This window comes from Eleutherodactylus coqui, chromosome 12 (genome assembly GCF_035609145.1).
Source record: "Eleutherodactylus coqui strain aEleCoq1 chromosome 12, aEleCoq1.hap1, whole genome shotgun sequence".
In the NCBI taxonomy this organism is placed as follows: Eukaryota; Metazoa; Chordata; class Amphibia; order Anura; family Eleutherodactylidae; genus Eleutherodactylus; species Eleutherodactylus coqui.
Genome location: NC_089848.1, coordinates 1,214,643 through 1,226,954, shown reverse-complemented (window position 1 = coordinate 1,226,954; position 12,312 = coordinate 1,214,643). Strand labels below are relative to the sequence as shown.

Genomic DNA, 12,312 nt, shown 5'->3' with positions numbered 1-12,312 from the left:
CAAAGCAACACAAAGCGACACAAAACAACATAAAGCGACACAAAGCGACACAAAGTGACACAAAACGACACAAAACGACACAAAGCAACACAAAGCAACACAAAGCAACACAAAACAACACAAAGCAACACAAAACAACACAAAGCAACACAAAACAACACAAAACAACATAAAGCGACACAAAGCGACACAAAGTGACACAAAACGACACAAAACGACACAAAGCAACACAAAGCAACACAAAGCAACACAAAACAACACAAAGCAACACAAAACAACACAAAGCAACACAAAACAACACAAAGCGACACAAAGCGACACAAAACAACACAAAGCAACACAAAACAACACAAAGCAACACAAAACAACACAAAGCAACACAAAGCGACACAAAACAACACAAAGCAACACAAAGCGACACAAAACGACACAAAACGACACAAAGCAACACAAAACAACACAAAACAACACAAAGCAACACAAAACAACACAAAGCAACACAAAACAACACAAAACAACACAAAGCAACACAAAACAACACAAAACAACACAAAGCAACACAAAGCGACACAAAACAACACAAAGCAACACAAAGCGACACAAAACAACACAAAACAACACAAAGCAACACAAAGCGACACAAAGCGACACAAAGCGACACAAAGCGACACAAAGCAACACAAAGCAACACAAAGCAACACAGAGCAACACAAAACAACACAAAACAACACAAAGCAACACAAAGCAACACAAAGCGACACAAAGCAACACAAAGCGACACAAAACAACACAAAACAACACAAAGCAACACAAAACGACACAAAACGACACAAAACAACACAAAGCAACACAAAGCAACACAAAGCAACACAAAGCGACACAAAACAACACAAAACAACACAAAGCAACACAAAACGACACAAAACGACACAAAACAACACAAAGCAACACAAAACAACACAAAGCAACACAAAGCGACACAAAACACAAAGCAACACAAAGCAACTTTTCAATTTTTTGCCACAAAGTTATTAGTTTTTGAAAGTGGGGATGAAAGAAAGAAACCACAAAAAAACTAAAAAGCGCTGCAGTGAAAAAAGGGTTAAGGTGCAAAATAAGCCAGAGTGGAGAGAGAAGCTCCATACACACCCCTTTAATAGATAAAAGGTCACGTTTAATCACACTATAACCCCTAGAGGCCCGATCAAATACCCAATGACATCCTACCAGTTTGGAGCGGCGGGGGCGTCCTTCTCAGGGCAGTCAGCCTGTTAGGGAGGATATCATTAGGTATTTGATAGGGCCTGTAGGGCTTTTAGTGTACGATTAACCCCTTCAGGACAGCATGTTTTACCCACGTGGCGCTTTCACTGCTCTTTTTTTTGCACTATTTTCTTCTTAAAAATTATTTTTGCTGAATTTTTTTCAGGACACATAGGAATATTTTTAATATGTTTTTACACTGAATTTTACACCGTTAGTCTGGCTAGTAGTGATATGAAGCAGGGTCAGTATGAGACCTGCTGTAGACCTTCCATCGCCTGCTCCTCCTCCCGCCTCTCATCTATCCCAGCGGCTGCAGTAATGGCCGTCCCTCCGCCCTCGCGTGGAACACAAGGCCTTAATAACGGTTCTAAGTATATGCAGTATTAAAAATGAAATGTAATGTGATAAACAGACTTAGGTGGAGCGGATGCCGCGGAGTATAAGAAGGCCTGTGTGGCGCCCTCCTGTGACCAGGAGGAGTATCTGCACCCCAACCTTCAGTACTGCTCATCTGATGGACTAAGACAGGACTCCATGAGGAACAGCATCGGGATTGTCTGCCTTCTTCTGGACAACAGGCTGAACTGGGTGGTCTGCCTTCAGCCCAACATACAGAATGCCCACCCAGATAGTGTGTAACGGCCGACACAACATCCAGGGCAGCTTTAGTCAGCGACACAAAACACAAAGCAACACAAAACAACACAAAACACAAAGCAACACAAAGCGACACAAAACAACATAAAACAACACAAAGCAACACAAAACAACACAAAAACACAAAGCAACACAAAACAACACAAAGCAACACAAAACAACATAAAGCAACACAAAGCAACACAAAACAACACAAAAACACAAAGCAACACAAAACACAAAGCAACACAAAACAACACAAAGCAACACAAAACAACACAAAAACACAAAGCAACACAAAACAACACAAAACAACACAAAGCAACACAAAACAACACAAAACAACACAAAGCAACACAAAGCAACACAAAACAACACAAAGCAACACAAAACAACACAAAGCAACACAAAACAACACAAAAACACAAAGCAACACAAAACACAAAGCAACACAAAACAACACAAAGCAACACAAAACAACACAAAGCGACACAAAGCGACACAAAGCGACACAAAACGACACAAAGCGACACAAAACGACACAAAGCGACACAAAACGACACAAAGCAACACAAAACGACACAAAGCGACACAAAACGACACAAAGCGACACAAAGCGACACAAAACGACACAAAGCGACACAAAGCGACACAAAACGACACAAAGCGACACAAAACGACACAAAGCGACACAAAACGACACAAAGCGACACAAAACGACACAAAGCAACACAAAACAACATAAAACAACACAAAGCAACACAAAGCGACACAAAATGACACAAAGCAACATAAAATAACACAAAACAACACAAAGCAACACAAAACGACACAAAGCGACACAAAACGACACAAAGCGACACAAAGCGACACAAAACGACACAAAGCAACACAAAACGACACAAAGCGACACAAAACGACACAAAACGACACAAAGCAACACAAAGCAACACAAAGCAACACAAAACAACATAAAACAACACAAAGCAACACAAAGCGACACAAAACGACACAAAGCAACACAAAACAACACAAAGCAACACAAAACACAAAGCAACACAAAACATAAAACAACACAAAGCAACACAAAACGACACAAAGCGACACAAAACAACACAAAGCAACACAAAACAACACAAAAACACAAAGCAACACAAAACAACACAAAGCAACACAAAACAACATAAAGCAACACAAAGCAACACAAAACAACACAAAAACACAAAGCAACACAAAACAACACAAAGCAACACAAAACAACACAAAGCAACACAAAACAACACAAAACAACACAAAGCAACACAAAGCAACATAAAACAACACAAAGCAACACAAAACAACACAAAAACACAAAGCAACACAAAACACAAAGCAACACAAAACAACACAAAGCAACACAAAACAACACAAAGCAACACAAAGCGACACAAAGCGACACAAAGCGACACAAAACGACACAAAGCGACACAAAACGACACAAAGCGACACAAAGCGACACAAAACAACACAAAACGACACATAGCGACACAAAGCGACACAAAACGACACAAAGCGACACAAAGCGACACAAAACGACACAAAGCGACACAAAGCGACACAAAACGACACAAAGCAACACAAAACAACATAAAACAACACAAAGCAACACAAAGCGACACAAAATGACACAAAGCAACATAAAACAACACAAAACAACACAAAGCAACACAAAACGACACAAAGCGACACAAAGCAACACAAAACGACACAAAGCAACACAAAACGACACAAAGCGACACAAAACGACACAAAGCAACACAAAGCGACACAAAACGACACAAAGCAACACAAAACAACACAAAACAACACAAAGCAACACAAAACATAAAACAACACAAAGCAACACAAAACGACACAAAGCGACACAAAACAACACAAAGCAACACAAAACGACACAAAACAACACAAAGCAACACAAAACACAAAGCAACACAAAACATAAAACAACACAAAGCAACACAAAACGACACAAAGCGACACAAAACAACACAAAGCAACACAAAACAACACAAAACGACACAAAGCGACACAAAACGACACAAAGCGACACAAAACAACACAAAGCAACACAAAACAACACAAAGCAACACAAAGGACACAAAACAACACAAAGCGACACAAAGCGACACAAAGCGACACAAAGCGACACAAAGCAACACAAAACAACACAAAGCGACACAAAGCGACACAAAACGACACAAAACGACACAAAGCAACACAAAGCGACACAAAACGACACAAAGCGACACAAAGCGACACAAAGCGACACAAAGCGACACAAAGCAACACAAAACAACACAAAGCGACACAAAACGACACAAAGCAACACAAAACGACACAAAGCAACACAAAACACAAAGCAACACAAAACAACCGAAAACAACACAAAGCAACACAAAACAACACAAAGCGACACAAAGCGACACAAAGCGACACAAAGCGACACAAAACAACACAAAGCGACACAAAGCGACACAAAGCGACACAAAACGACACAAAGCGACACAAAACGACACAAAGCGACACAAAACAACACAAAGCAACACAAAGCGACACAAAACAACACAAAGCGACACAAAACGACACAAAACAACACAAAGCGACACAAAGCGACACAAAGCGACACAAAACAACACAAAGCAACACAAAACAACACATAGCAACACAAAACAACACAAAGCAACACAAAGCAACACAAAACAACACAAAACAACACAAAGCAACACAAAGCGACACAAAGCGACACAAAGCGACACAAAGCGACACAAAACGACACAAAGCAACACAAAACAACACAAAGCAACACAAAACAACACAAAGCGACACAAAACGACACAAAGCAACACAAAACACAAAGCAACACAAAACAACACAAAACAACACAAAGTGACACAAAGCAACACAAAGCGACACAAAGCAACACAAAACAACACAAAACAACATAAAGCGACACAAAGCGACACAAAACGACACAAAACGACACAAAGTGACACAAAGCAACACAAAACAACACAAAGCGACACAAAGCGACACAAAGTGACACAAAACGACACAAAGCGACACAAAGCAACACAAAACAACACAAAGCAACACAAAACAACACAAAGCAACACAAAGCAACACAAAACAACACAAAGCGACACAAAACAACACAAAGCAACACAAACCAACACAAAGCAACACAAAGCGACACAAAACAACACAAAGCGACACAAAACAACACAAAGCAACACAAAGCGACACAAAACAACACAAAGCAACACAAAGCAACACAAAGCAACACAAAGCGACACAAAACAACACAAAGCAACACAAAGCGACACAAAACAACACAAAGCAACACAAAGCGACACAAAACAACACAAAACAACACAAAACAACATAAAACAACACAAAACAACATAAAGCGACACAAAGCGACACAAAACGACACAAAACGACACAAAGTGACACAAAGCAACACAAAGCGACACAAAACAACACAAAACAACACAAAGCAACACAAAACAACACAAAGCAACACAAAACTACACAAAACAACACAAAGCAACACAAAACAACACAAAGCGACACAAAACAACACAAAGCAACACAAAGCAACACAAAACAACACAAAACAACACAAAGCAACACAAAACAACACAAAACGACACAAAACAACACAAAGCAACACAAAGCGACACAAAACAACACAAAACAACACAAAACAACACAAAGCGACACAAAGCGACACAAAGCGACACAAAGCGACACAAAACAACACAAAGCAACACAAAGCGACACAAAGCAACACAAAGCGACACAAAACGACACAAAACAACACAAAGCAACACAAAGCAACACAAAACAACATAAAGCGACACAAAGCGACACAAAGTGACACAAAACGACACAAAACGACACAAAGCAACACAAAGCAACACAAAGCAACACAAAACAACACAAAGCAACACAAAACAACACAAAGCAACACAAAACAACACAAAGCGACACAAAGCGACACAAAACAACACAAAGCAACACAAAACAACACAAAGCAACACAAAACAACACAAAGCAACACAAAGCGACACAAAACAACACAAAGCAACACAAAGCGACACAAAACGACACAAAACGACACAAAGCAACACAAAACAACACAAAACAACACAAAGCAACACAAAACAACACAAAGCAACACAAAACAACACAAAACAACACAAAGCAACACAAAACAACACAAAACAACACAAAGCAACACAAAGCGACACAAAACAACACAAAGCAACACAAAGCGACACAAAACAACACAAAGCAACACAAAGCGACACAAAGCGACACAAAGCGACACAAAGCGACACAAAGCAACACAAAGCAACACAAAGCAACACAGAGCAACACAAAACAACACAAAACAACACAAAGCAACACAAAGCAACACAAAGCGACACAAAGCAACACAAAGCGACACAAAACAACACAAAACAACACAAAGCAACACAAAACGACACAAAACGACACAAAACAACACAAAGCAACACAAAGCAACACAAAGCAACACAAAGCGACACAAAACAACACAAAACAACACAAAGCAACACAAAACGACACAAAACGACACAAAACAACACAAAGCAACACAAAACAACACAAAGCAACACAAAGCGACACAAAACACAAAGCAACACAAAGCAACTTTTCAATTTTTTGCCACAAAGTTATTAGTTTTTGAAAGTGGGGATGAAAGAAAGAAACCACAAAAAAACTAAAAAGCGCTGCAGTGAAAAAAGGGTTAAGGTGCAAAATAAGCCAGAGTGGAGAGAGAAGCTCCATACACACCCCTTTAATAGATAAAAGGTCACGTTTAATCACACTATAACCCCTAGAGGCCCGATCAAATACCCAATGACATCCTACCAGTTTGGAGCGGCGGGGGCGTCCTTCTCAGGGCAGTCAGCCTGTTAGGGAGGATATCATTAGGTATTTGATAGGGCCTGTAGGGCTTTTAGTGTACGATTAACCCCTTCAGGACAGCATGTTTTACCCACGTGGTGCTTTCACTGCTCTTTTTTTTGCACTATTTTCTTCTTAAAAATTATTTTTGCTGAATTTTTTTCAGGACACATAGGAATATTTTTAATATGTTTTTACACTGAATTTTACACCGTTAGTCTGGCTAGTAGTGATATGAAGCAGGGTCAGTATGAGACCTGCTGTAGACCTTCCATCGCCTGCTCCTCCTCCCGCCTCTCATCTATCCCAGCGGCTGCAGTAATGGCCGTCCCTCCGCCCTCGCGTGGAACACAAGGCCTTAATAACGGTTCTAAGTATATGCAGTATTAAAAATGAAATGTAATGTGATAAACAGACTTAGGTGGAGCGGATGCCGCGGAGTATAAGAAGGCCTGTGTGGCGCCCTCCTGTGACCAGGAGGAGTATCTGCACCCCAACCTTCAGTACTGCTCATCTGATGGACTAAGACAGGACTCCATGAGGAACAGCATCGGGATTGTCTGCCTTCTTCTGGACAACAGGCTGAACTGGGTGGTCTGCCTTCAGCCCAACATACAGAATGCCCACCCAGATAGTGTGTAACGGCCGACACAACATCCAGGGCAGCTTTAGTCAGCAGAAAAGCAAGTTAAAAGCTAAAAACTGTAATCCTGTGGTTACCTTGTTTCCTTTCTTATGGCTTCGGAAAAATCCCAATATTCCCTTTTTCTCCTTCTCCGTGGTGTCGCTGCTTGAGGACAGGCTGCGCTTCTTTTCTGTGAAGAGTAATGGAATTAGCGGCCGTATTACAAGAGATCAGACGATATATCTCATATTAAGAATAACACTCCTTGGAAGCCGAGGAGTACTCAGCACACCTGTAGAGTCCAGCTTCCTGCCGCGCTGCCTACCTGCCAGCACACCTGTAGAGTCCAGCTTCCTGCCCTCCTGCCTACCTGCCAGCACACCTGTAGAGTCCTGCTTCCTCCCTGCTGCCTACCTACCAGCACACCTATAGAGTCCAGGTATTGCCTCCCTGCCAGCAGTCCTGTAAAGTCCTGCTTCCTGCCCTGCTGCCGACCTGACAGCACACCTGTAGAGTCCAGCTTCCTCACTGCTGCCTACCTGCTAGCACACCTGTAGAGTTCTGCTTCCTGCCCCACTGCCTACCTGCCAGCACACCTATAGAGTCCAGGTCCTGCCTCACTGCCTACCTGCTAGCACACCTGTAGAGTCCTGCTTCCTGACCTGCCAGCACACCTGTAGAGTCCTGTTTCCTTCCCTGCTGCCTACCTACCAGCACACCTGTAGAGTTCTGCTTCCTGCCCTGCTGCCTACCTGCAAGCACACCTGTAGAGTCCAGGTCCTGCCTCACTGCCTACCTGCCAGCACACCTGTAGAGTCCTGCTTCCTGCCCCGCAGCCTACCTGCCAGCACACCTGTAGAGTCCTGCTTCCTGCCCCGCAGCCTACCGCCAGCACACCTATAGAGTCCAGGTACTGCCTCCCTGCCAGCAATCCTGTAAAGTCCTGCTTCCTGCCCAACTGACGACCTGACAGCACACCTGTAGAGTCCTGCTTCCTTCCTATCTGCCAGCGCACCTTAAACCTTTGTACACAACAACTACATGACCTCATTGCAAACTTATACTTGCACTTTTACAAGGTGGACTTTGTAAGAAAGATTAAGTACATTGGGTGCCTAGCCTAAGTGCAAGGTCCTTGCAGGGATATGAAGGAGTTTACAGCCCAGCGTCTTTCTATGGCCGCTGCACATACATTACACGGGGCACAGACCGCATCATATGTAATCACAGGGACAGGCTCAGTGCAATGAAGAGGCAAATCATCCAACTGGAAGATATAGGGCCAAACAGTTGGCATGCATACTGTATACACCCTTACCCCATGGGTTCAGTTATATACTTTGGGGTTTACAGTATTTAGGTATAATGTGTGTGACTCGCCCGATCGGCCCTCCTACACCTGATTCCAAGCGGTTGTCAATACAGTTAGGGACCCAGTGAAGGCCTACACGCCTGCCAGCTGTCACACCCTGTCTCTGGAGGACGGTGCATCCACAATACATTGCAGTACCTAAGTATAGCAGTGTATTGAATATACCAGGCTACTAAACAAATGGGAAAAAAGGCATTTCAATAGCATTTCTAAATATATGCAAAAATATTAAAAGTAAAAAGACGAATGCGTTTCCCATAATATATATGCAATAAGACAGGACTGTCCAACATACTGGGATACAATGTATCCTACAGGGTGAGCTCTGTACACAACTGGAAGGTAAAACCGCATAAACCTACTACAAGGGACCGGGCCCGCACCCTGGCATCGCTGTGACCGCACCGACCAGCCGAAGAAAGGCAAACGGAGCCAATCAGCTTTTTTTGCTATTTAAAACCAGATATTGAAATATTTTCCATTTTGCTAATCTGTCTGTTTCTGACTGTTTGTCTGCACATAACTATGCTGGGGGACATCTTGCCTGAGCTGCGGGTAACAACATTTAGAGCAGAACCCATGGGCTATGGACACAATGGTCAGGAGCTGGCCCATTGATTTCTATGGTAGACTGTTCTAGGCATGTTCTGTGACCTGTGCAGAGGGAGCTTAGACAGTCATAGTTGATCCCCTATTGAGAAGGTTGGATCTTGTGTTATCTACATATACATTTGGCAAACATTTTAGGCAAATGTGGAAAAAATGCTTTAAAAAATAGTGTGTCATGTCCATGCAGGGTACAACCACAATGCCCTGCAGGGGCGTCAGCAAATGGGGCATAGACGAACTAAACAGACACAGGAGTGGGAATACTTTCCCTAACTAAACTGTGACTCAGTGGGTGGGCGGTCGTCCTGACAAGGACGGACCCACATCTTATACCTACAGGGTGTAGTCTATCCTTAGATAACAGATGGGACAACCGGAGACACAGAGACAGGGAACACTGCCACATTAAACAGACAAGATAGGTGTCCACTCCCCTGCGGTCGGAGGGAATTCAGGCATACAAGAACAATATGGACGGAGCACAGAAAGAATAAGGCTCTGGTGTCCATATACCAACAGACAAAGGTGAGAAAACAGTCCACAACTCGTTGCCGCTCTCTCCAATATAGTAATACTGCCCCATAGTATACATATATACTCCTCACAGGTACAAGCCCTCCAGTCCACAACTCGTTGCCGCTCTCCAATACAGTAATACTGCCCCATAGTATACATATATACCCCTCACAAGTACAAGCCCTGCAGTCCACAACTCGCTGCCCCTGTCACCAATACAGTAATACTGCCCCATAGTATACACATATACCCCTCACAGGTACAAGCCCTGCAGTCCACAACTCGTTGCCCCTGTCACCAATACAGTAATACTGCCCCATAGTATACATATATACCCCTCACAAGTACAAGCCCTACAGTCCACAACTCGTTGCCCTTGTCACCAATACAGACTGCCCCATAGTATACATATATACCCCTCACAGGTACAAGGCCTACAGTCCACAACTCGTTGCCGCTGTCACCAATACAGTAATACTGCCCCATAGTATACATATATACCCCTCACAAGTACAAGCCCTACAGTCCACAACTCGTTGCCCTTGTTACCAATACAGTAATACTGCCCCATAGTATACATATATACCCCTCACAAGTACAAGCCCTACAGTCCACAACTCGTTGCCCCTCTCACCAATACAGTAATACTGCCCCATAGTATACATATAAACCCCTCACAGGAACAAGCCCTGCAGTCCACAACTCGTTGCCCTTCTCACCAATACAGTAATACTGCCCCATAGTATACATATATACTCCTCACAGGTACAAGCCCTGCAGTCCACAACTCGTTGCCGCTTTCCAATACAGTAATACTGCCCCATAGTATACATATATACTCCTCACAGGTAAAAGCCCTACAGTCCACAACTCGTTGTCACTGTCACCAATACAGTAATACTGCTCCATAGTATACATATATACCCCTCACAAGTACAAGCCCTACAGTCCACAACTCGTTGCCCTTGTCACCAATACAGTAATACTGCCCCATAGTATACATATATACCCCTCACCGGTACAAGCCCTACAGTCCACAACTCGTTGCCGCTCTCCAATACAGTAATACTGCCCCACAGTATACATATATACCCCTCACAAGTACAAGCCCTACAGTCCACAACTCGTTGCCGCTGTCACCAATACAGTAATACTGCCCCATAATATACATATATACCCCTCACAGGTACAAGCCCTACAGTGCACAACTCGTTGCCGCTCTCCAATACAGTAATACTGCCCCATAGTATACATATATACCCCTCACAGGTACAAGCCCTACAGTCCACAACTCGTTGCCGCTCTCACCAATACAGTAATACTGCCCCATAGTACACATATATACCCCTCACAGGCACAAGCCCTACAGTCCACAACTCGTTGCCCCTCTCACCAATACAGTAATACTGCCCTATAGTATACATATATACCCCTCACAGGTACAAGCCCTACAGTCCACAACCCATTGCCACTGTCACCAATACAGTAATACTGCCCCATAGTATACATATATACTCCTCACAAGTACAAGCCCTACAGTCCACAACCCGCTGCCCCTGTCACCAATACAGTAATACTGCCCCATAGTATACATATATACCCCTCACAGGTACAAGCCCTACAGTCCACAACCCGCTGCCCCTGTCACCAATACAGTAATACTGCCCCATAGTATACATATATACCCCTCACCGGTACAAGCCCTACAGTCCCCAAGTCGTTGCCCCTTTGACCAATACAGTAATACTACCCCATAGTATACATATATACCCCTCACAGGTACAAGCCCTACAGTCCACAACCCATTGCCACTGTCACCAATACAGTAATACTACCCCATAGTATACATATATACTCCTCACAAGTACAAGCCCTACAGTCCACAACCCGCTGCCCCTGTCACCAATACAGTAATACTACCCCATAGTATACATATATACTCCTCACAGGTACAAGCCCTACAGTCCCCAAGTCGTTGCCCCTTTGACCAATACAGTAATACTGCCCCATAGTATACATATATACCCCTCACAGGTACAAGCCCTACAGTCCACAACTCGTTGCCACTGTCACCAATACAGTAATACTACCCCATAGTATACATATATACTCCTCACAGGTACAAGCCCTACAGTCCACAACTCGTTGCCCCCGTCACCAATACAGTAATACTGCCCCATAGTATACATATATACCCCTCAGCGGTACAAGCCCTACAGTCCACAACTCGTTGCCGCTGTCACCAATACTGTAATACTGCCCCATAGTATACATATATACTCCTCACAGGTACAAGCTCTACTGTCCACAACTC

The 12,312-nt window shown here is 43.3% G+C and overlaps 1 protein-coding gene across 3 annotated transcripts in view; it reads right to left on the bottom strand.

The window, feature by feature from the left end:
• COBL (cordon-bleu WH2 repeat protein) overlaps nt 1-12,312 on the bottom strand; it is a 305,079-nt gene that overhangs the window by 141,960 nt on the left and 150,807 nt on the right. For all 3 annotated transcript variants that reach the window (XM_066584546.1, XM_066584547.1, XM_066584545.1), the window contains one exon: nt 7,597-7,691. In XM_066584546.1, the coding sequence (XP_066440643.1) occupies nt 7,597-7,691 (95 nt within the window). The remainder of the gene's footprint in view (nt 1-7,596; nt 7,692-12,312) is intronic.